Source organism: Carettochelys insculpta, chromosome 2 (assembly GCF_033958435.1).
Source record: "Carettochelys insculpta isolate YL-2023 chromosome 2, ASM3395843v1, whole genome shotgun sequence".
NCBI lineage: Eukaryota > Metazoa > Chordata > Testudines > Carettochelyidae > Carettochelys > Carettochelys insculpta.
In genome coordinates, this window is record NC_134138.1 from 97,281,109 (window position 1) to 97,306,463 (window position 25,355).

The window sequence follows — 25,355 nt, forward strand, 5'->3', positions numbered from 1 at the left end:
TTTTATAAATCATCTAGGAATTTTTATTCCGTGGTACGAGAATGTGTGCAGCACAAGCTAATGTTAAACGTAAACACTCATCAGTTGTTAATGGTCAATGTCTTTTTTTCCTACCAATTTTTACTTTAAAATTACACCAGTTTCTTTTTTTAAATGTAGCAGAGTAAGTAGTGCCCCTTTCTAAGAAGATAAACATCCAGGGTATCTTTTTCACAGCTTTTCATAAACAAGCTGTTTCATGTTACCAGTTGACAAGATTTCACATTACAGTAAACCCTTGAAATGCACGATTTTGAGTTGCGCTTAACTGGCATTAGTGTAAGTTAAGCGCAACTCAAAATCTTGCTTCCCCTGGCCCTGATTTAATGCCCCCTGCTTGACCCTGGAATTTCAATCCTTCCACCCTTGCTTACCACCCACAGCTCAGCTCAGCTCAGCTCCAGCTCCAGCTCAACCCCCCCTCCCCTCCCCTCCCCCCCCGGGGCCGAGCTCTGGCTCCTGCTCACCACCCTTCATGCATGGCCCCAGTTCAACACAAACCCCACTCTGCCCTTGTTCAGACACCCCCGGGCCCCAGTTCATACCCTGAGCGGCCTGGCTCTTCACTCCAGCTTGTGGCTCTAGCTCAACTGCTCCACCCCAGTTCAAACCTCCCCCAACCCCATGCGGCTCCAGCTCAGCCCTGCCTCTCCTGCAGCCCTCAACCACCCCAGGCTTAACTTCCCAACCCCCTCCCACAGACCCAACCCACCGCCAGGATTAACCCTCCCCAGTATTACCCCCCTGAACCCCAGAAACTACATTTCAGAAGAAGCTCCAGGTGCTCCTGCTGCTTCCCTGGCTGCAGAATGTACATTCTGCCAAGGAAAAAAGCCGTCCCTTGACCTACGCAAAATTACAGTTACGGGAAGGTGTGTGGGAACACAACCCTCACGTCAATCGAGGCGCTGCTGTATTTTGGGTCTATTTATTGGGTACTCAAACACATACATCTGAGAACCAATGCAACGACATTGCAGATGACAGAATTTTAGCTAAGATCACAGTATCGCTTGCTAATTGTGTTGAATGTGATGCTGCTTTCTGTGGCTTTTTGTAATATTACTTCCATAATTATAACTTATCAGTGTACAGTTAAGTGTACAGCTGTCTTGATAGCTGTTGTTCATATGAAATTTAGTTGGAGTAGCATTTAATTTATAATGGAATTTGAAATAAAGCTAATTCCTAAACTGTAGTTGTGATGTGAGAGTGCAGTGGGGAAACAATCACAAAATATAAATATTATCAGTCGATGAGTTGTTTCATTTACTCTAAATTTTTGTGTAAATAAAAGTTGGGTTTTTTTTGTCAACAAGCAAGATTTCTCTTACTTTACAAAGGCTATGTCTACAGTGGGCGAAGTAAGTCATCCGCAGATATGCAATTCTAGCCTCTCTTCTGTCAGTCTCACTTACTCCTTGCATCTTGCAAGGAGTACAGGGGTCAGCTGCAACCCCTGGGAGGTCAATTTCATGTGTTCCTATTAGACACGCAAAATCAGACCCTGAACCGGTTGATCTTCTGGGCTAGCGTAGCTGTAGCCTAATAGTGGTATACAGAAACAGAATGGAATACAGGTGCATTAGGTTTTGGAAAAGAGAAATTGTGATTTGATGAGTGTGAATTTATTTTGAATGTTGCAATATCTTTTTTTCCAAATTAATAAGTAATCATATAGCTACTATTCTAAAATGATTTTGTCTGACCTTATTTAAATACTTACTGAAGAGATTCAGAGATGGTTGTATTTTCAGAGGACTATGACTGTATATTCATGAATTTCTTCCATGTATTCTTTTCAGGAGGAAGGCTTGAGGCTCAGAAAGATAGCACACTCCGATAAATCTGGATCACCCACAGCCTTGGCCCTCAGAGATAATGGCTCCAATCCACTTCCTTCACTTCTTGTTGTAATTGCAGCCATTTTCATTGGATTCTTTCTAGGGAAATTCATCTTGTAGAGAGAAAGAGAGAGAGAAGCATGCAGAGTGCGGCTTCCTTTTTTTTTCTTGGCCAGAGAAAGATTTGTTTACCTACCACTTCATTGGTAGTATGGCCCAAGTGACCATTTTTGTGTACAGCATCATACAGGCTTTGCCTTTAATGATCTCGCACGGTTAGAAAACACAATTTAAAAACCGACAAACTGTTCGGCTACTGGACAAAATTGTACATTAAATCATCAATAGCAGGTGTCAGTTGCACATTCAGTCCTTTATGAAAATTCATAAATAAAAAATTGTTCTTTCTTTCTGTGGTTTTAATAAGAGTTCAAAAATTGTTCAGAGTCTTGTAAATGTTATTTTAATAATCCTTTAAAATTTTATCTGTTGCTGTTACCTCTTGAAAAATGATTTATTAGATTGTTAATCCCACTTGTTCAGGAATATGACAAGAGGTTTTCTGTGGGAATGGTGCCTCTTTCCTGTAAATTTTCTCCTTTATCTTACTTTGCTAATATCATGGCAGAATTTCTTTTTTATCCCTTGTGAGGCAGTTATTGGCAGTTTTTCATCCTTACAATCCTGTCCCATGGTATTTAACATTAAAACAAAAATAAAATTAACAGAGTTTTCCGCTGGGTAGCCTGTTTGTGTGTGTGATACTTTTAGAGGGATTCCTAACACGTTAATCGTTCATGGTAATTTGCTACTTGTTACAAATGGATATTTTTCAATTTACTCAAGTCTTTGGCTTAGACTGTTGTATTTGAAGCTTCAAAAAACATAGTGTTCCCATTCGATTTATAGGTGCTGAACAGTTTTTTGGCTGCTTTCATCTGTAGAAATTATTTTGAGACAGATAATTTGGGTATCCAGCAGGTACAAATGTTAGGAGACAAATGTTTTAGTGTCTGGTATTTAAATATTTACGGGGATTGTGTGGGTGTTTAACAGTCAACCTTCTGTTGCATCGTTGGGACTGTTGGGTGTCTTCCAGGGGCAAATTCTCCTTTGGTTTCATAAAGGGTACATCATTCAAGTTTTCTAATCTCTCAGTTCTCCTGATAACCTCAAACATCCCTAATGAGTTTCCATTATGCAGATGCGTTGACATTTAGTGAGCAAGCTTCCCTCCCTCCCCCATAAAGCCCTTTCATGCAACTCTACAAATTTACCTGTTTTATTAACCATGTGTATCTAAGTTTTAAAGAATGCATTTATTGGGTCTGAAATGCTTCCCTGCACTTAATCTTATGTCTCGTCTCATTTCTGATATACGGCTCATAAAACCAAGTAGATGATAGTATTGGAACAAAATATATCCATACTTCTGAGTATTATCCAGCACAGGGAATTATTTGTAAACTGACAAAGCCTGGAAGGGGTATACTCCTGTAAGCAAAATTGTACATGTGCTTGGACAGCTTGACTTGATGTGGTGCAGCTAAGTGTGTTAGACCTTAGTGTATTCACACACTGTGTAGCTGAGAAAAATGTTCTAGGAAAAACATGCATTATCTTGGTTGCCTTTGATTTCTAGTGCTTTTTAACTGAAAATATTATTACATCATGTTCTGTCAGTGCTATCTGTGGTAAACTTTTTATGAAAAAAATCTTGCATATGTACAAGGAAGACAATGAAGAAAATAACAATGCTTATCTTTACACTTATAAGCATGCAAGTACAGATGCCTCCATTTGTATGTTCCAGTATCTGCATTCAGGTTTCCTCTCAGCTTAATGACTGGAAAAGTATTCTAAAGTCTTTATTATTTTGTTTTCATTGGTCCAGAAACCAATACAATTCTCCAGCTTATGCTCTGTCAAAAGGGTGATACATCTGACTGTATAAGCCTGTTCCTTAAAGGAAAGCTGATAACATGTAAAATAACTAAAAAGCTATAGTGTGCAGGATGTAGTTTGCTTCAGACAAAGCAATCATAAACTAGAATATGCAAAGATTTGTAATAATGCCCAGTATTTTCAGGGCTATAGAGCAGAGAAAGTAATTTCGTAATGCAGTGCATTTATGTTGGATGTTTGGCATCAGTACTTTAGAACGGGGAAGGGTACCTGTGTTGAGAGAAATGATTATACAATCAACCGATGACTATGATTTTTATAAATACAAAGCAGGTGGAAATTGTTATGGTTGGATGAATATGTACAGAGTAAAATTCCATGCAGTCACCGTAATCAATATACATAACATGAGGTGCTCCTGATGCAAGGAGGCTCTTTTTGGTTTCCAGTAATCCTTCATAGCTGTATATAAAATGTAATGCTAAAACTATTTTGCTCTCAGGAGTGACTTTGGATGAGATCAACTGTATTCAGTGAATTATGTAATATGGATTAAATTGTTTGTCTGTTCCTGAAATGGTTAGAACTTCTTACTTTGTGTGCCTGCTTATTGTGTATGCCAGCAGGAGGAAATATAAACCCCACTGCTAATAGTGAGAGTACAGTTAAATGATAAAGGCCATAAAGTCATGTATGAAGTTAAATGCACAATTTTCCCAATGTTTTTATTTCAATGGCGATCACAGATTATATTTTTGCTTGCCTGTTAGGGCAAGATTTTAACAGAAACCTCCTTGATCTCAAATACATAGTACAGTAAACTCTTTCATAACCGGCAGCCCCCCCGGACCGGGAGGTTGCTGGGTATTCAAATATTCTGGGTAATAAAGAGGTATACCTAGCAATGCATAACACTAAAGAAAAACAAGATTAGACATTAGGATTTAAACAAAAATGTATGCAGAGTACTTTATTTGCCAACAGCAGTAGTACTGTACACTGTAAACTTATACTGTATTTGTTATATTTATTTGTAATTACTTTCACTATACTGTGTTTAGGGAAAATGTAATTAAAATTTATTTATGGTTAAAATGCAGGTTACTTGAGAGTTTTGGATAATAGAATGACAGATATGAAAGAGTTTACTGTACGATATGTCAATTATTTTTATTAATATAGCACTTTAAAATGTATAGCTTCCAAAATTCAGCTAAATAGAAAAATACTTCATTCTTTTAATATGTGTCTGTAGTAATTTAGACCCCAAAATTACTGTAATAAATTAAATTAGCCTGCCACTTTATCGAGCACATTTTTAAAAAATACCTGGAAACCTACACCAGTATGCAATCCCTCTGCATTTCTGCTACTTCTCTAAAAGCAGTTCACAACCACTGTCAGAGACTTGCATGTTCCTGCTATGATTGAAGCGGATGCGCATACAGGAAATAAACCAACAAAATGCTAGCTTGAGACCTGTTAGTGTGTCCCAGGGGGCAAAAGGCCTTTGTCAAATGGGAAAGGATAACATCGGTAAGCAAAGCTTATTATAAAGGTTCTAAGGGTATTACAAAGCATAAAGTGTTAATAAACGTTTAAAAATGTGATGGTGTCCTTTTTATTTTGAGAGTCACTGATTCAGATTTATAGTTTCTAGGCCCACTAGGTGTTCCCTGTTTGCTGTATAGCTTCCATGCTGTCTGGGTGGTTATCACTAATGTCGATAAATAATTGTAAGCATAAAGTTAGCAGTAAGCTATAAGCAATCACTTTTCACGTGTTCAGTAGTCAGAGTAAGCAAACTAAAAATATTGAATTTTGCAAAACAAGTATTGCATAAGAACTTCTTTTGTATTTATATTGGAGCCTTTTGGGCTTATCTCTTTGCTTGCATACTCATCCAAAAGCCTTTTGACCAAGGAGGTGAGGCTAGGAATCTATAGATTTAGTAAGTAGCAAAGCCCCCTGTAGCACTTTCTAGGAGTGGAAGTTTCTTTATACAGTAAACTCTTTCATATCCAGCAGCCCCAGGCCCAGAAGGTTTCTGAATGTTCAGATATTCTGGGTCATAGAGAGGTATAACTAGCAACACATAACACTAAAGAAGAGATATTAAGAAACCAACATATATGCAGAATACTTAATTTACCAACAACCATAGTATTGTAGATAGGAAACTTACATCAGAGAGGCAGCCACGTTAGTCTGTATCTTCAAAAACAAGAAGTCCTGTGGCACCTTATAGACTAACTGATATTTTGGAGCATAAATTTTTGTGGGCGAAGACCTGCTTTGTTTATAAGGTGCCAGAGGACTTCTTGTTTTTGTAAACTTATACTGTATTTGCTGTATTTACTTTCACTATATTCTACTTACGGAAAACATAACTAAAATTTATTTATGGCTAACATGCTGGTGGTTTGAGAGTTCTGGCTGATGAAATGCTGGATATGAAGGAGTTTACTGTAAATCCAGACTGCCTTTGATTTACTCCTGAATATACCACCTTTCACTGTGAGGTATTAGCATCTTATTTCACAGAAAAGATAATCTGCAGCCAGCCTATAGCCCCATATACCTAACCAAGGCCATGTCTGAAATGGCCACGCAAATGGCCGTTTCGAAGTTTACTAATGAAGCGCTGAAATGCATATTCAGCGCTTCATTAGCATGCGGGCGGCCGCAGCACTTCGAAATTCACACGGCTTGCCGCTGCACGGCTCATCCTGATGGGGCTCCTTTTTGAAAGGACCCCGCCTACTTCGAAGTCCCCTTATTCCCATGAGCTGATGGGAATAAGGGGACTTCGAAGTAGGTGGAGTCCTTTCGAAAAGGAGCCCTGTCGGGATGAGCTGCGCGGTGGCGAAGCACGTCAATTTTGAAGTGCCACGGCCACCCGCATGCTAATGAAGCACTGAATATGCATTTCAGTGCTTCATTAGTAAACTTTGAAATGGCCATTTGTGTGGCGATTTTGAAGTTTGGGGCTAGTGTAGACGTAGCCCAAGACAAACGAGATGGCATGAACAGCAACACCATGCACTCTTCAAAAAGTCAGTCAATTCACACAACTAGAAATCAGGGAGTATTGACAACAGTTGACATATAATCTTTTGTGAAACTGACCCCTACATTTCTTGGATGCTAAAATATATTAGAACACCTATTAAACCATTACTACAAATAGCTTTTTTTTTAGGGAAATCTACAAGACACTGAAAAATGCCAAATAAACTATTTTACAAACTACTGTGTTTAACTTCCATTTTCTAAGCACTCAAATCAAGAAGATAGCAGGTAATCTCCACTGTTACATGTTAGCTGTCAGTTTCTAAGATTTCTTAGTTATGTAGCAGGCTGGGGCATGGTACGGAGACAGTACTTTTTACTTTGGATGACCTAGCTGTAGGCAAAGGAACTAACATCCATACTTAACCTTCCTGGAGCTTGGTGGCATTTGGTAGGAGGAGTCACCAAATGTTAGTTTCCTGTTTTCAAGAAGTTGGGTGGTTGAGTTGGAACACCCTGCAATTGCTTAGCTCCCTCCTTTAAAACAGGCTAGTGCAGGGGTTGGCAACCTGTGGCTCTGGAGCTGCATGTGACTTTTTTAGGAGCCACTTGCGGCTTTGAATGCTGCCACTGCTGACTCCTCTTGCAGCTCTGGAGGCTGCTGCCACAGTAAAAAACAAAACAAAACAAAACAAAACAAAAAAAAATCCAAAGTCAGTGGCCGGCCATTAAACCAACTGAACTTAAGTTCTTCTTCGAGTGTCCCCGTGGGTGCTCCACCATAGGTGACGGCTTGGCCGGCGCCGCAGATCGGATCTTCCAAGCAGTTTCTGCTGGACCGTGCATGCGCCGGCGCGCGCCGCTCCCTGGCGCGCTCCTGGCCATGTGCGCGATCCGGTCCCCGCCAGTTCCTCTTAACCGCCGTCGGCTGCAGACGGAATCCGACTAGGCTAAAGCCACATAGCGTATTCAACGCCTTTATTTGTTTTCTCTTTAAAGTTTTTCAGTTCTTTAGGATACCATAAGTAACCGGTTGTTATTTTGTAAAAAAAAACAAAAAAAAAACAAACAAGCTACGGAGGGACAGCTCAAGCCAGTCCCAGTAACAAGCGCCGGAGGCCGGGAGCTAGGGCCATCAGCCCTCCTGCGGAGGCAGGCCATCGGACGGGGAAACAGCACAAAGAAGTGTTAAGTACCCACAAACAAACTCAAAGACTCACCAACAACGTCCTCCTCAGGCTTTAAAAAATGTGAGTCCTGCCGAGAGGCGATGCCAGTGTCCGATGGGCACAGTCTATGCATAAGGTGCCTGGGGGAGTCCCATGTGGCACAAAAATGCGCCTTCTGTGCAAAATTAACGACCAGAGCACGGAGAGACAGGGAGATGAGAATTAAACTGCTGCTTCTTGACAAGGCCCTCCAGCCAGACGTGCCGGAGCGGCCGCAGCAGGAGGGACCCTCCGGGGCCCTTAGAAGGAAAGCTGCCTCCCTCACTCCATCAGCGCAAAAACGGAGGAAAGTTTCTCCAACCCGATCCCTGCCGGCAGCAACAGTGAGCGGGACGGGAGGAGCGAGCAGCCCCCAGCCGCAGCAACAGCTGATCGGCGGCGGCACGGAGAGCCACGTGGAAGCGGCTCAGCCTCCGATGATCAGCCAGCCGCCCCGCACCGCAGGCAGGGCGGCGGCTAAGCAAGTGCCGGTACCAGCGGCACCGCAGGCAGCGGCACCGACCCCCGGGGAACCGGCGGTGCAGAGCGCGCAGGCACGTAGCCTGCAGGCGCAGAAGGACTCCGCACGTGCGGCACCGCCCTCCAGCATGCCTAGCACAGTGCCGACGGGGCCGGGATCCCCCGCCCATCAGGGAGCGGAGTTACCTCCTCAAGGGAGGGGGAAGGCTGCACACAAGAGGAGGCACTGCAGCCCCTCTCCAGACAGGGCTGTGGAGCTCTTTTCTCACAGCCCTCCGCTCATGTTGCAGACTCCAACCAGAAGGCAGGGGCCCCCCCTAGCCTACCCGGAGCCCCCTTCTCCTTTCCTGCAATCAGCCTCCCCATGGCTGGCACCACCCTCGCCCTTCCTGGGATTTGAATCGCTGGACTATTATGCAAAATCGCTCTCTCCAGTGTCTCGACGATCCCCCTCTCCCAGACACACAGGGTACGTGCAAACGGAATGGTCAAGGTCACCTTCCCAGGAACAGTGCCTATACTGCCATGGTCGTCCCTACCACGCGGGGCATGGACACCATCGGCAATCTACCAGGGAGAGATCCCCACATACTACCTCGTACCCCCGAGGGCAATCGCGATCGGGGACGGAGACTCAAGCATCCCAGGGGGGACTGGCCGTGGACCCACGAGATTTTCCCTCGCAAACCTCCAGCGAGAGGGCGCACCGTCACCATCAAGAACCGGAAGGGTCCAAAGAAATGTACCCCAGCGGTTCCTCGTTTTCCTCCCCGGATGAGGCCACGGCCTTAGGGGACGTCCATCCCAAGGACGATCTCAAACAGTTTCAGGAGCTGTTTAAGAGGGTAGCTTTCACGCAAGGCATCCAGACAGCACAAGTGCAAGAGAAACATCATAAGCTCCTTAAAAATTTGAGCTCCCCGGCCTCCTCCAGAGTAGCAATCCCGCTTGATGAAGCGATCTTGGAGTCCGCCACTACCATATGGCAGACCCCGGCAACTATTCCGCCTGTCCAAAAGAGAGCGGATAAGAAATACTTCGTGCCGGCAAAGGGCATGGAGTTCTTGTTTAGCCACCCCCAGCCAAACTCCTTGGTGGTGGAGTCCTCGCAGCAAAGATTAAAAACATCTCAATTTAAAACAGGGGGAACGGACAAAGATGCCAAGAAGCTAGAGCTGTTCGGCAGAAAGGTCTACTCCTCCTCCACTTTAACCTTGCGAATGGCAAATTATGCAGCGCACTTGGCGAACCATAATTTCGACAACTATGCCAGATTAACTTCCCTCATGGACTCGCTTCCAGAGGACAAAAAGCCGGTCCTCAAGGCCATAGTGCAAGAGGGCTACGCGGCTGCGAGGATGGAAGTTCAGATTGCTTTGGACGTTGCGGACACGGCAGCACGTTCCACAGCAACTGCAGTGGTGATGCGACGGGAGTCCTGGCTCCAGACCTCGGGCATACCGAGAGATCTGCAGGCGAAGATAATCGACCTTCCCTTCGACTTGCAGAAGCTGTTTGCTGAATCAACTGACTCGGTCCTTCATCCCAGTAAAGATTCAAGAGCCACACTCAGGACCCTGGGGATTTACACCCCTCCATACTCAAAGAAAAGGTACTACCCACAGCAAAGGCGGTACCAATACCAGCAACAGCGCCCCCAGTATCACAGGGGTTACGAGCAAGGGCGGCATCAGCAGCACCAGCAGTACAGAACCCCCAGGCGACGCTCACAACAGGGCCGTCCGTCCTCGGGGCGGGGCCAAAGGCCACAAGTTTGACATACAAATCCAGGGCTGCGCCATCACTACCATTGCACAAGATCATCCGAAACGACTTTTTCACCATCGCCTCCGACCATTCTACGACCAGTGGCAAAGGATCACCACAGACAAATGGGTGCTGGAGATCATAGCCACGGGGTACGCCATCCCCTTCCAGTCGCTCCCACCGCCGCGACCCCCGCCCAAGCCCCACCCCCAGGAGGGCTCCCATGTAGCCAGGCTCAGGCAGGAGGTGGCCCACCTAGAGTTCATAGGGGCGGTGGAAAAGGTGCCGGAGCAACTGCAAGGGAAAGGGTTCTACTCTCGGTATTTCCTGACGGAGAAAAAGACAGGAGGCTGGAGGCCCATCTTAGACCTTCGTGGCCTCAACAGGTATCTGCGCAAGCAACGTTTTCGGATGATCACTATTGCCTCCATCCTTACAGCACTGGACGATGGAGACTGGTTCGCAGCCCTCGATCTACAAGACGCGTACTTCCACATAACCATTCATCTGGCTCACCGACGTTTTCTCCGGTTCATGGTGGGCAACGAACACTTCCAATACAAGGTCCTACCGTTTGGCCTTTCCTCGGCCCCCAGAGTCTTCACCAAGACCTTGGCAGTGGTGTCAGCCTACCTGCACAGACAGGGGGTGTTTATTTTCCCGTATCTGGACGACTGCCTGCTCAAAGGGACCTCGAAAAGGGAGGTTCTCCGCATGATACGCGTCACAGCAAACATGTTCTCCTCACTTGGCCTGTTTATCAATCTGGCAAAATCAAAGATAGACCCCTCACAGGACATAGAGTTCATAGGGGCTCGCATAAACTCGGTCTCGGCGAGAGTATACCTACCAGAGGCTCGCTTTCGAGCCATCGGTTCCCTCGTGCAGGTCATCACCTTCAGCCCTACGGTGCCGGTCTTGACGTGCTTGCAGCTGCTGGGCCACACGGCAGCGGCTACGTTTGTGGTACAGAACGCCAGGTTGCACATGCGCAGCATGCAACATTGGCTGGCAAGTGTATACAAGCCGGCAGTACACACCGTTCACAGGGTGGTGTCGCCCCCACCTGGGGTGCGCGAATCCCTGCAATGGTGGGTAAACCCCGGGAACTTGCTAACAGGGGTACCCTTCCATCAGCCGCAAATATCGGTTTTCCTCACTACGGGTGCCTCCCTCATAGGGTGGGGAGCACACATGGGCGAAGAGGTGGCTCAAGGACTGTGGTCACCCACGGAACAGTCTCTACATATCAATGTTTTAGAGCTCAGAGCAGTGTTCAACGCCTGCAAACACTTTCGAGACCGTATACAAGGCAAAGTCGTCGGGATCAGTACAGACAATACCTCCACCATGTTTTACATAAACAGGCAAGGAGGAGCTCGATCCCGTACCTTATGCGCGGAAGCAATCCGCCTATGGAACTGGTGCATCGCCCACGATATAATCCTGAGAGCCTCCTACTTGCCGGGCACGCACAACGTGAAGGCAGACCAGTTGAGCAGACGTTTTGCGCTCACCCACGAGTGGCAGATCCGTCCCGATCTACTACGGCCGATTTTCCACGCATGGGGGTTTCCCCAAATAGATCTGTTTGCCACTCAGCACAACAAACAGTGCCCACGATTCTCCTCCAGAGCAGGGCTGGGCCGGGGGTCCCTGGGGGACGCGTTCGCGATCCCGTGGGTAGGCCCCCTGCTTTACGCGTTTCCCCCCGCAGTGCTGATCCACAAGGTTCTGCAAAAAGCCAGGAGAGACAAGGCTCGGATGATCCTGATAGTCCCAACATGGGATCGCCAACCATGGTTCCCCCTACTCCTGCGCCTGTCGGACCGCCCACCGATGCCTCTTCCGGTGGCGCCGGATCTGCTCATGCAAGCCCAGGGGTCCATAGTGCATCCGCACCCCCAAAGCCTGCGACTGCAAGCGTGGCTAATCCATGGCTCAGCTCCCTAGAGAGCACATGCACAGTGGAAGTACAGCAAGTCCTAGAAAGTAGCAGGAGGACTTCCACTAGGAAAACCTACAAACAAAAATGGACTCGATTCATGGCTTGGTGTTCTACCAAGCAGCTGGCCCCCCTTTCGGTGCCTATACCTACAATTCTAGAGTATTTACTGGACCTCAAGAGAGCAGGACTCTCGCTATCCTCGTTAAAGGTCCACCTTGCCGCCATCTCGGCGTTCAGACATGAGGAGGGAGGGCACACGGTGTTCGCCCACCCTATGGTTACCAGGTTCCTCAAAGGGTTGGTAAACCTATACCCCCCTCAGAAACCGATTCCACCTTCGTGGAGCTTGGACCTGGTGCTTACCACACTCATGGGACCACCGTTCGAGCCCTTGGCCACGGTTCCCCTTCGCCTCCTTACAGTAAAGACGACCTTTCTTCTTGCAATTACGTCAGCCCGTCGGGTGAGCGAGCTTGCGGCAGTCATGGCAACGCCACCCTGCACTGTCTTTTCCAAGGAGGCGGTAACCATACGGCTGCATCCAGCCTTTGTTCCTAAAGTTTCTTCCGAGTTTCACATCAATGAACCTATTGTTCTACCCTCGTTCTATCCAAAGCCTCATAACTCCAGCGAAGAGGCGCGCCTACACCTCCTGGATGTGAGGAGGGCGCTAGCCTTCTACGTAGACAGGACCAAGTCCTTCCGAAAAACGGATAGACTCCTGGTCTCCCTCGCTCCCAAATCTAAAGGAGAAGGTCTCTCATCTTAGAGAATCTCAAAGCACATTGTATCCTGCATAAAAATGTGCTACGAGCTCAGAAAGACTCCTTTGTCGGCCACTCCCAGGGCTCATTCCACCAGGGCGGTGGCAGCATCAACAGCCTTTTTCAAGGGCGTTGCATTGAAAGACATTTGCAGAGCGGCGACCTGGTCATCCTACGACACATTCGCCAAACATTACGCCCTTCACAGGGTATTCCAAGAGGATACCCGTCTCTCTGCAGCGGTCCTCTCGGGGACCAGCTGCACATAATCCGATTACCCACCACCTATCTGGGTTACTGCTGGGTAGTCACCTATGGTGGAGCACCCACGGGGACACTCGAAGAAGAAAGAGAAGTTACTCACCGTAGTAACGGTGGTTCTTCGAGATGTGTCCCCGTGGGTGCTCCACTTCCCGCCCATCCTCCCCGCTTCGGATCTCTGTTAGTGTTTTGCAGGGGCAACCGAGGCGGTTGGTCGAGGAACTGGCGGGGACCGGATTGCGCACATGGCCAGGGAGCGCGCCAGGGAGCGGCGCGCGCCGGTGCATGCCCGCTCCGGCAGAAACTGCTTGGAAGATCCGATCTGCGGCGCCGGCCAAGCCGTCAGCTATGGTGGAGCACCCACGGGGACACATCTCGAAGAACCACCGTTACTACGGTGAGTAACTTCTCTTTTTTTGTTCAAGTGGTGGGAGCTGCTGAGCAGCCAGCTGTGGCAGGGAGCCCTGGAAAAGAAAGCTGGCAGGGCAGGAAGCTGCCTGTACTGCACATGGGGGAAGCACTAAGCCCCCAGGAGGGCTGGGAGGTGGGGTGGCCGGGCCTGTCCCTGCCAGAGCTACGCAGATCTGCTGAGGAGGCGGCGGCAGTGGTGGGGGAGGTGGTGGTTATCAAACTGTGTCCCCCGAGGCAAGTAAATCCTAGGGATTGGGGGGAGGGCAGAGGTTGGGGCTGAGGCAGTTTAATCCTGGGGATGTGGGGGTTGGGGCTGAGAAAGGTCAAGCCTGTGGATGAGGGGCAGGTTTGCGAGATGGGGGGCAAATTTGGGGGTTGAGGTGGGTTAAGCCTGGAGATGGGGGTAACAACTTCCTATCTGGTACAAATCGTGTGTTCGGTGTTCTTAAAATGGGTGACAAAAAGCACGATTTGATGTTATTTATTAAGAGGTCTCTTATATTTACATGCATTGCGGCTCTTGAAGGATTGATTTCATAACTGAATTTGAAAAAAATGGCCATTCTCGCTATTTCGGTTGCAGAGCCCTGAGCTAGTGAATCATTTGTGAATGTTGGTCCACCTCCAGAGTGCTTGCCTACAGTGTCCCATAGAGCAGTTTTCTCTTCATCTTATTCAATGTCTGCATGAAGCCATTGGGAGAGTGAGTGGTGGATCGGATATGTTGATACAATAGGCCAGTGATGTCCAGTTCTACATCATCTTTTAGTTAAATAGCACCATTTCCCAGCTTTGCAAATGCACTGCTGAAGTCCTATCACCAACATGAAAAGCAGCTCTCTAGCACTCAGCAGCCCATTCAATTGATGGTACTTCTTGTATACTCTATCAGAGGGATAGCTGTGTTAGTCTGTATTTGCAAAATCAAGAAAAAAATCTGTGGCACCTTATAGCCTAACAGGTATTTTAGAGTATAAGCTTGCCCATGAAAGCTCATGCCCCAAAATATCTGTTAGTCCTATAAGGTGCCACAGGATGACTTCTTGTTCTTGTATACTATCACCTATGACCTTTTTGCCCTTGTAAGATCTGGGGTCCTTAGTGCTAATCTGTGGGAGAAGATTGTATTTCCTATCTGATCCAGATGTAGCTATTGTACTCTGCATTTCTGTCTGGCTTATTTGTTGCAATTTGTATTTAGGAAGGTGGCTGCATTCTGTCACAGTTATAGTTGGTATAAAGCACAGCAGCCCGTCGAGCAAGGATGCTAAACAAGTCTCTCCATACTCTGCTTTCCAAACACTTTCCCATTGAGTAGAGTGCAAGGTTTGTTCCAATGTTCGTATCCCTTCATTCGTCCCAGTTTCTTAAGAGATACCAGCTCTCCCTCTTTGACTGGCTTCTCATGACAGCTATATTCTACTAGTATAATATAGTTAAGCAGTTGGCAGATACTTGGAGTACAGGGGACAATTTTTACAGTTCTAGAGTCCTAAAAGAAATGAGTTCTGGTGCAAACAGTTGCAGAAAACAAGGTAGTGATATAACTTCATATAAAGAGGGACAGAACTGTTACTGAAAAGTCTGTTCTGTCATTCATTAGCTAGCATTTGATTGCGCTAATACAGGATTGCCAATCCTCCCCTTTTTAAAAATCATGAGTCAGCCCCGAAAAATTCCTGATTTTTTTAGGAAAAAAAGAAAGCTTCAATTTTATGTCTAAGCATGTGGACGGATGATTATTTGCCATCTGTTTTTTGAACCTTCAGGGTGAACATGTTTTTCTTGGCAACAATGAAAGCCAGAAACTTTAAAAATGAAGTGGAGAGTCTCACAAAGGCTAGCATCTGAAGAGTCAATGTTTTCCTTAATACTCAAGAGACTTTAAAAAAATAAAAATAGTTGTTTTATTATTTTAATATGTAGCTATCACTACAAAAATATGTATGTAGAAGTGATGAAGTGTCTGAGGGAAAACAAGAAAAGAAGTGAGTTTAGAAGTGAAAGGATGATTTGTGAGAACCTCATTACAGTAGACCCTCGATTTATGCGAGGGTTCCGTTCCCACGGTCCCTCGCATATCCCAAATTTTGCATTAGGTGGGGTGGGTGGGTTGGGGCTGTGGGAGGTGGGCCGGGAGGTTTAACCTGGGGTGGTTAGAGCTGCAGGGGAGAGCAGGGGGTGGAGTTGAGCTGGAGCCGCACATGGCGGGGGGTTGGAGCCAGAGCTGTACTTGAGTTGTGGAGGTGGGGGTTGAACCAGGGCAGGAAGATGGAACTGGAGCCATGCATGGGGGCTTGAACTGGGATGGGGGGGTTAAGCCAGAACCAGGGCCAGGTGGGGAGTGAGCTAGAGCCATGTGCTGGTGGTGAGCAGGGCTGGGGGGATTGAGCCAGGGCTGGGGGGAGAGAGATTTTGAGTTGCCCTGAAGTCATGTTAATGCGAGTTAAGCACAACTCAGAATTGTGCATTCTTCTTCGAGTGGTCCCCGTGGGTGCTCCACAGTAGGTGTTGGGCTCGCCCCGGTGCCGCAGCTCGGAAAATGTTCAGCAGTCTGCGTCGGCTCTTCGCGCGCTTACGGTCACGTGCGCGATCCGGTCCCCGCCAGTTTCTTCTCAACTGCCAACGGCTGCAGACGGAATCCTCTCCAGCTCCAATGCCTGAGACAGATAAGTCTTATTTTTTCTCGTGTTAATAGTTTTTAATAGTTCATAGTTAGCAGTCCTATAGTTATTATAGTTACTTACTCTGTTAAAAGTTGTTAAAAGTTACAGACTATCTTAAAACCGCAGCGGCCGCCTCCGGGCGGGCCCGCTGCTTTTGTTTGTCGGCCTTCAAAGGCCAACGGTTATTAACATCACCTAACATACTGTTAAGTGTGCTGTTAGCACCTAAGGACTCAGAATTAAGTTTTAACAATGCCATCCCCTGGCTTAAGAAGTGTGAATCTTGCCGGGAGGTCATGCCTGCTTCGGATGGCCATAGCAGGTGCATACGGTGCCTTGGGGAGACGCACGTTCCCCAGAAGTGCTCCCGTTGTTCCAAGTTGACTAATAGAGCTACAAAAGATAGAGAAATGAGGCTGAAGATGCTGTTAGTTGACAAAGCACTTCAGCCTGCCTCATCGAAGGCAACGCATGCGGAGGGCTCTTCAGAACCGCACAAGAGGAAGGCTGCCTCTTTGACCTCCTCTGTGCAGAAGAAAAGAAGAGCCTCGCCTACTCGATCCCTGCTCCTTACTGTTGGGAGCGGGACAAGTGTAACAAAGGGCCTGCGAAGAGCCTCGCCTACTCGATCCCTGCCCCTTACTGTTGGGAGCGGGACGAGTGTAACAAAGGGCCTGCGAAGAGCCTCGCCTACTCGATCCCTGCCTCTTACTGTTGGGAGCGGGACGAGTGTAGCAAAGGGCCCGCGCACGCTGGCTTCCTCCACTGGTAAAGCCACGGCGCATGCAACCACTCAAGGCTCTGCAGTTACCGGGGAGACGGCACCGAGAGCCGTGCGGGCACTAATCAGTTCGGCACCGGCTACTGAGGCACTGATCGAGACTTCCCCAGAGGCACCGGAGACGACAGCACCGAGAACATCGGCAGCGAGGATGACGGCAGCGAGGATGACGGCACCGGCGACAACGGCACCGGGATCGACGGCACCGGCAACAATGGCACTGACAACAACCGCACCGGGAGCAGTGGAAATCAGCATGACACCTGCTCCGGTACCAAGTTCACCAATAGGACCACCCGAGAGGGTAAAGGCTAAAACGAAGACCAGGCACCGCAGCCCCTCTCGTGAGGTAATTGCGCTGCCTCTGTCACCACGATCACCACTGGAGATTCGACGGGCAGCAACACCTTCAGCCTGCCACAGACGTCCTTCTCCTTTTCTTCGGAGCCCATCACAGGGATCTGCACGCTTTTCTCCAGCATCTAGCAGAGATCCCTACGAGCCTTCTCGCAGAGGCTCTCCTCGTATGTCGGTATCATCTCAGAGGTCTCGACATTCCAGGCACCACCCTTACATCCTTGGGTCATGGTCCAGGTCTCCATCGCCGGGCCCCTGTCCCTGTTGCTACGACCGCCATCATTATGCGGGGCGTCATCATAGGAGGTCGACGTCTCACTATGGATCTCCGTCGACCACTCCTCAACGCCAAAGTGTTCTGCTTCCACCTGGGGGAACACCACGGTTTCCCCAATCAGAGTCTGGGTCTAAAGACATTGAACCCCACCTCGAAATTCCACAAAGGCAATCACATGAATACGGCCAGGATCCAGAGGAATTGGAGGAGAGATACCATAGTGATGCCTCCTCATCCTCGCCAGATGAGGTCGTGGTCCCTGGAGACATTTCTCCCCCAGATGACCTGAAACAGTTCCAGGAGCTGTTCAAACGGGTAGCTCAATCCCAAGGTATTCAAGTGGCGGAGGTGCAGGAGAAACACCACAGACTCCTTAAAAACCTCAGGCCTCCATCTTCTTCTAAAATTGCTATTCCTCTGGACGATGCAATCACGGAGGCAGCCACTAATATATGGCAGACCCCAGCATCACTCCTCCTACCAACAAAAGAGCAGACAAAAAGTACTTCATCCCTGCGAAAGGTATGGAATTTCTATTTAGTCATCCACAGCCAAACTCGCTAGTGGTTGAATCGTCCCAACACAGGTCCAAATCGTCCCAGTACAAATCTGGGGGATTGGACAAGGACATAAAGAAGCTGGATCTTCTGGGTAGAAAAGCCTACTCCTCCTCTACTCTGTTGCTCCGCATGGCCAACTATGCCGCTCATTTGTCGAATCACAATTTCGACAATTATTCCAAGCTTACTACCCTCATGGACTTCCTTCCAGGGGAAAAAAGGCCAATTCTTAAAGCAATTGTGCAAGAGGGCTACGCGGCTTCTCAAGCAGGCGTGCAGATTGCACTGGATGTGGCGGACACAGCAGCCCGCGCCGTGGCCACTGCAGTGGTAATGCGGAGAGAGTCATGGCTTCACACATCCGGCATTCCAAAGGAGTTACAGGTCAAAATTGCAGACCTCCCCTTCAACAAAATAAAATTGTTTGCTGAATCGTCCGACTCAGTCCTACACTCCAGCAAAGATTCCAGAGCGACACTTCGGACTTTGGGGATATATACCCCACCGTTCAGAATGAAGAAATTTTATCCTCAGCAACGCCGTTATGGTTACCAACAGCAACGTACCCAATTTCAATGGGGGTATGATCAGGGACGTCCTCAACAAACACATTATAAGGGCCCTAGGCGCCGGCCTCAGCAGGGCAGCGCCTCCGCAGGGCAAAGTGCAAGACAGCAAGTTTGACGGATATGTCGAGGGCCGCGAAGCCAAGACCGTACCTCAGTGCCAATCTCAGTACATGTTCCATCACTGACTCAAGCCATTTTACCCACAATGGAAAAGCATCATGTCGGACAAGTGGGTATTGGAGATCGTAAACACGGGATACACGATCCCCTTCCAGTCTTTACCTCCACCAAATCTTCCCACCGCACCCATTCTCAGAGACCCCTCTCACCTACCGGAATTAAGGCGGAAGGTGGACCACCTCCTATTTATAGGGGCGCTGGAGAGAGTACCGGAACAATTTCAAAGCAAAGGGTTCTACTCCAGGTATTTCCTGACGGAGCAGAAGACAGGAGGGTGGAGACCCATTTTGGATCTACGCACACTGAACCAGTACCTACGCAAACAGCGCTTTAAAATGACTACGATGGCTTCAATAATCACGGCACTTGACCATGGCGATTGGTTTGCAGCCCTCGACTTACAGGATGCGTATTTTCATATCGCAATTCATCCAGCCCACAGGCGTTTTCCTCCGGTTCCTTGTGGGTACGGATCATTTCCAGTACAGAGTCCTCCCATTCGGACTCTCTTCAGCACCCAGAATCTTCACCAAGACCTTAGCGGTGGTGTCAGCATACCTACACAGACAGGGAGTTTTCATTTTCCCGTACCTGGACGATTGCCTGCTAAAGGGAACTTCCCGGGAGGAGGTATTACGGATGATACACATCACCACAAACACATTTACCTCACTGGGCCTCATCATCAATTTCTCAAAATCAAAGACCGACCCCACGCAAAATATAGAGTTTATAGGGGCTCCGATAGACTCAGTCACGTCAAGGGTGTATTTACCCGTGGCTCATTTTCATGCCATCGAATCTCTCGTACAACTACTAACGTACAGCCCCACTGTTCCAGTTCTCACGTGCTTACAACTGTTGGGGCATATGGCAACCACCACGTTTGTGGTGCAAAATGCCAGGCTGCATATGCGAGGATTGCAGCATTGGTTGGCAACCGTATACAAACCCTCAATCCACACCGTCCACAAGAGGGTGTCACTTACAACAGAGGCACGAAGCTCGCTAACATGGTGGGGAAACCCCAAGAATCTCCTAACAGGGGTGCCCTTCCGCCAACCGCAAATTACGGTGTTCATTACAACAGATGCCTCCCATATGGGATGGTGGGGGCTCACATGGACAACAAAACCACTCAAGGATTATGGTCCCCCGCGGAGAAGACACTGCACATAAACATATTAGAGCTCAGGGCAGTGTTCAATGCGTGCAGACATTTTCACAATTATTTGCGCGGAAAAATAGTCGGCATGAATACCGACAACACCACCACCATGTTTTATATAAACCGATAGGGGGGAGCCAGGTCTCGTACGCTTTGCGCGGAGGCGGTCCGGCTCTGGAACTGGTGCATCGCCAACAATATAACCCTAAAGGCTTCATACCTACCAGGGGTCCACAAGGTCAAGGCGGACCAGCTCAGCAGACACTTTGCGCCCACTCACGAGTGGCAGATCCATCCAGACCTACTCCACCAAGTGTTCCGCAGATGGGGTTTTCCCGAAATCGACTTGTTCGCCACCCGAGAAAACAAGAAATGTCCCCAGTACTGCTCCAGAGTGCGCATGGGACACGGGTCTTTGGGGGACGCCTTCATGATCCCATGGAAGGGCCCTCTACTTTATACGTTCCCTCCCACGACACTTATACACAAGGTCTAGGAGAAGACCAGAAGGGAGAGAGCACGCATGATACTCATAGTCCAAACCTGGGACCAACAACAGTGGTTCCCATTGCTCTTGTGCATGGCTCAACATCAGCCATTTCCCCTATCAACAGTACCGGACATTCTCTCTTAGGCTCGGGGGTCAATACTGCACCCGCACCCGACGAGACTTCGGCTACAAGCATGGCTAATCCATGGCTAAGCGCCTTAGAGACTACATGCTCAGAGGGAGTACAACAAGTCCTTGAATATAGTCGGAGAACTTCCACCAGAAAGACTTATCAGCACAAATGGTCGCATTTTTCTGAATGGTGTTCCTCCAGGCAACTAATACCCCAGGACGCCACCATACCTACGATTCTTGATTATTTGCTACAACTCAAACAAAACGGACTTTTGCTATCCTCTATAAAGGTGCATCTGGCGGCTATATCAGCGTTTTGGCATGAAGAGGATGGATCAACCACATTTGCCCATCCTGTTGTCTCGCGTTTCCTGAAGGGGTTGGTGAACCTGTACCCCCCTCGGAAACCAATACCGCTGTCATGCAGTTTAGACCTAGTTCTACATACCCTCTCGGGACCGCCCTTTGAACCATTGGCTACGGTCCCCCTCTGACTACTTACCATTAAAACGGCTTTCCTCCTGGCAATCACGTCAGCTCGCAGAGTGAGTGAGCTCGCGGCCATAATGTCCACACCACCCTGCACGATCTTCTCAAAAGAAGCGGTGGTTTTACGATTACACCCAGCCTTCGTTCCGAAGGTCTCTTCAGATATTCATATCAACGAACCAATAGTGCTGCCCTCGTTCTATCCTAAGCCTCACAACTCAAATGAAGAGGCACGGTTGCACTTACTTGACGTAAGAAGAGCACTGGCCTTCTACATCGATAGAACTAAACGTTTCCGGAAAACGGACAGACTCCTGGTGTCCATTGCATCCAGGTCAAAAGGAGAAGCGCTATCTTTGCAGAGGATTTCAAATCACATTGTGTCTTGCATAAGACTGTGTTACGAGAGTCGCAAGACTCCTCTGCCAGTTCCGCCAAGAGCCCACTCTACGAGGGCGATGGCGGCATCAACTGCCTTCTTCAAAGGCATCGCGCTGAGAGATACCTGCAGGGCGGCGACGTGGTCTTCCTATGACACCTTCGCCAAGCACTATGCCATGCACAGGATGCTTGGTGAGGATACACGCCTGTCGACAGCAGTCCTTTCACGGGCAAGCTGCGCATAAATCGGGTACCCACCTCCTTTTTCGGTGGGGGGGTTACTGCTGGGTAGTCACCTACTGTGGAGCACCCACGGGGACCACTCAAAGAAGAAAGAGAAGTTACTCACCTGTGTAGTAACGATGGTTCTTTGAGATGTGTCCCCGTGGGTGCTCCACTCCCCACCCGTTCCTCCCCACTTCGGAGCTCTGTTTGTGTGTTTTCAAGGGCATCCGGAGCAGTTGATCAGGAACTGGCGGGGACCGGATCGCGCACGTGACCGTAAGCGCGCGAAGAGCCGACACGCATCGGCGCATGCGTGACCCGACGGAGACTGCTGAAGATTTTCCGAGCTGCGGCGCCGGGGCGAGCCCGACACCTACTGTGGAGCACCCACAGGGACACATCTCGAAGAACCATCGTTACTACATAGGTGAGTAACTTCTCTTTCTTCCTCGAGTGTCCCTGTGGGTGCTCCACGATAGGTGTCGGGCTCGCCCCGGCGCCGTAGGTAGGATCTTTTCAGCAGTTTCTGCTGGACCGCGCATGCGCCGGCGCGCGTCGATCCCTTGCGCGCTCCCGGCCACATGTGCGATCCGGTCCCCGCCAATTCCTTTTTAACTGCCATCGGCTGCAGACGGAATCCGCTCAGGCTACAGCCAGAGTTAGCGTATTTAATGTTTTTAAAGTGTTTAGAGCTTCTTTTTCAGTCTTAAGCTTAAGTTAGCTTGTTATTGTTTTCAAAAAAAAAAGAGAGTAAAAAGTAAAGTTTTACAGCCTTAGTAGTGAGCGGAGCAGCGGAGGCCTGGGGACGTAAGGCCATTAGGCCTCCTGCCGCGGCAGGCTGAGTCCAAGAGGGGAACAGGCACAGAGAAGGTGCTAAATACCCTATTAACAACTCGAAGACTCACTACAATGTCCTCTTTAGGATTCAAAAAGTGTGAGTCATGTCGCGAAGCGATGCCGGCCTCCGATGGGCACAGAAATGCTCCTTCTGTGCAAAGCTCACAGCCAGAGCAAGGAAGGACAGAGAGATGCGGCTGAAAATGCTGCTCTTTGACAAGGCCCTCCAGCCAGACGCGCCGGAGCAGCCTCAGCAGGAGGGACCCACAGGGGCCCATAAAAGGAAAGCTGCTTTCCTAACCCCATCAGTGCAAAAACGGAGGAAGCTTTCACCAACCCGATCCCTGCCGGCAGCCACAGCGAGCAGGACTGGTGGAGCGCACAGCCCCCAGCCGCAGTTACAGCTGAGCGGCGGCGGCGCGGAGACGCACGTGGCAGAGGCTGAGCCTCCGATAATCAAACAGCCGCCCCCCACCGTGGGCAGGGTGGCGGCCAGGCAAGCGCTGGAACCAGCGGCACCGCAGCTAGCGGCACCGACCCCTGGGGAACCGGCAGTGCAGAACGCGCAGGCATGTGGCCTGCAGGCACCGGGGGAGACCACCCGCGCGGCACTGCAGCGGAGCGTGCCGAGCACGGTGCAGACAGTGGGGCTGAGATCCCCAACGCGGAAAGGGGCGGAGCCAGCCCCACAGGGGAGAGGAAAGGCAGCACAGAAAACCCGGCACCGCAGCCCTTCTCCAGACAGGGCTGCAGGGCTACTCGCTCTAAGCCCTCCACTTATGCTGCAGACTCCAACGAGGCGGCAGGGGTCACTTCCAGTATACCCTGAGCCTCTCTCCCCGTTCATACAGCCAGCATCACCATGGCTTGGACCACCATCACCCTTCCTGGGCTTTGAACCCCTGGAGTACTGCCACAAATCAGTCTCTCCATTATCTCAATCACCCAGACGATCTTGCTCCCCCAGATGCAGGGGGTATGCACCTCCAGAGTGGTCCAGGTCTCCATCTCCGGAACAGTGCCCGTGTTGCCATGGTCGCCCCTATCACGCGGGGCATAGACACCATAGGCATACTCCCAGGGACAGATCCCCCCAGACGTTTCCATATCCCCGAGGGCAATCGCGGACGGGGACGGAAATGCAGATATCTCAGGGGGAGTTGATTCTGGAACCCCGAGATTTTCCCTCGCAAGTATCTAGCGAGAGGATGTATCACCGTCAACAGGACCCAGAGGGGTCCAGAGAGGCTTACCCTAGCGGTTCCTCGCTATCTTCCCCTGACGAGGCCACGGCCCCAGGGGACGTCCATCCTCCGGACGATCTCAAACAGTTCCAAGAGCTGTTTAAAAGGGTGGCCTTCATGCAAGGCATCCAAACAGCAGAGGTGCAGGAGAAACACCATAAGCTCCTTAAAAACCTGAGACCTCCAGCCTCTTCCAAAATAGCTATTCCGCTGATGAAGCAATCATGGAGTCCGCCACCACAATATGGCAGACCCCTGTGTCCACTCTGCCTATAAACAAGAGAGCGGATAAGAAGTACTTCGTCCCGACGAAGGGTATGGAGTTCCTGTTCAGCCACCTGCAACCAAATTCTCTGGTGGTGGAATCGTCTCAACAGAGGTCGAAAACTTCTCAGTACAAGACGGGGAACGGACAAGATGCCAAGAAACTAGAGTTGTTCGGCAGAAAGGTCTACTCCTCCTCTACCCTACTGTTGAGAATGGCGAATTACGCAGTGCATCTAGTGAACCATAATTTCGACAACTACTCCAGGCTGACTTCCCTCATGGACTCGCTTCCAGAGGACACGAAGCTGGTGCTAAAGGCCATCGTGCAGAAAGGCTACGCAGCCTCGAGGACAGGAGTTCAGATCGCCCTAGTCGTAGTGGATACGGCAGCACGCTCAACAGCTACGGCAGTGGTCATGAGCAGGGAGTCCTGGCTCCAGACATCGGGTATCCCGAGGGATCTGCAGGCGAAGATCGTTGATCTCCCCTTTGACACGCAGAAGCTGTTTGCAGTATCAACCACAGTGTCCCCAGTACCACAGGGGCTACAAGCAAGGGCGACATCAACAGCACCAACAGTACGGAACTCCCATGCGACGTTCTTAACAGAGCCGTGCGTCCTCGGGGCAGGGCCAAAGGCCACAAGTTTGATACACAGATCGAGGGCTGCACTATCACTACCATCGTGCAATGTCATCCGAAGCTACTGTTCCACCATCGCCTCCGACCATTCTACGACCAGTGGCAAAAGATCACCACAGACAAATGGGTACTGGAGATCATAGCCACGGGTTACGCGATTCCCTTCCAGTTGCTCCCACCGCCACGACCTCCACGCAGACCCCACCTAAAGAACGCCTCCCACGAAGCGAGACTCAAGCAGGAGGTAGGCCATCTTATGCTTATAGGGGCAGTGGAAAGAGTGTCGGAGCAACTCCGAGGGAAAGGGTTCTACTCAAGATACTTCCTCACAGAGAAAAAGACAGGAGGCTGGAGGCCCAGCCTAGATCTTCGAGGCCTCAACCGGTACTTGCGCAAGCAACGCTTTCGGATGATCACAGTTGCCTCTATACTTACGGCACTGGATGAT

General features: G+C 49.2%; 1 protein-coding gene across 1 annotated transcript in view; it reads left to right on the forward strand.

Moving 5' to 3' along the window:
* VAPA (VAMP associated protein A) overlaps nucleotides 1–5,395 on the forward strand; it is a 58,257-nt gene extending 52,862 nt beyond the window's left edge. The window contains exon 6 of the mRNA XM_074987453.1: nucleotides 1,845–5,395. Coding sequence (XP_074843554.1) covers nucleotides 1,845–2,003 — 159 coding nt within the window. The 3' untranslated portion in view covers nucleotides 2,004–5,395. The remainder of the gene's footprint in view (nucleotides 1–1,844) is intronic.
* Nucleotides 5,396–25,355: the final 19,960 nt, after the last annotated feature.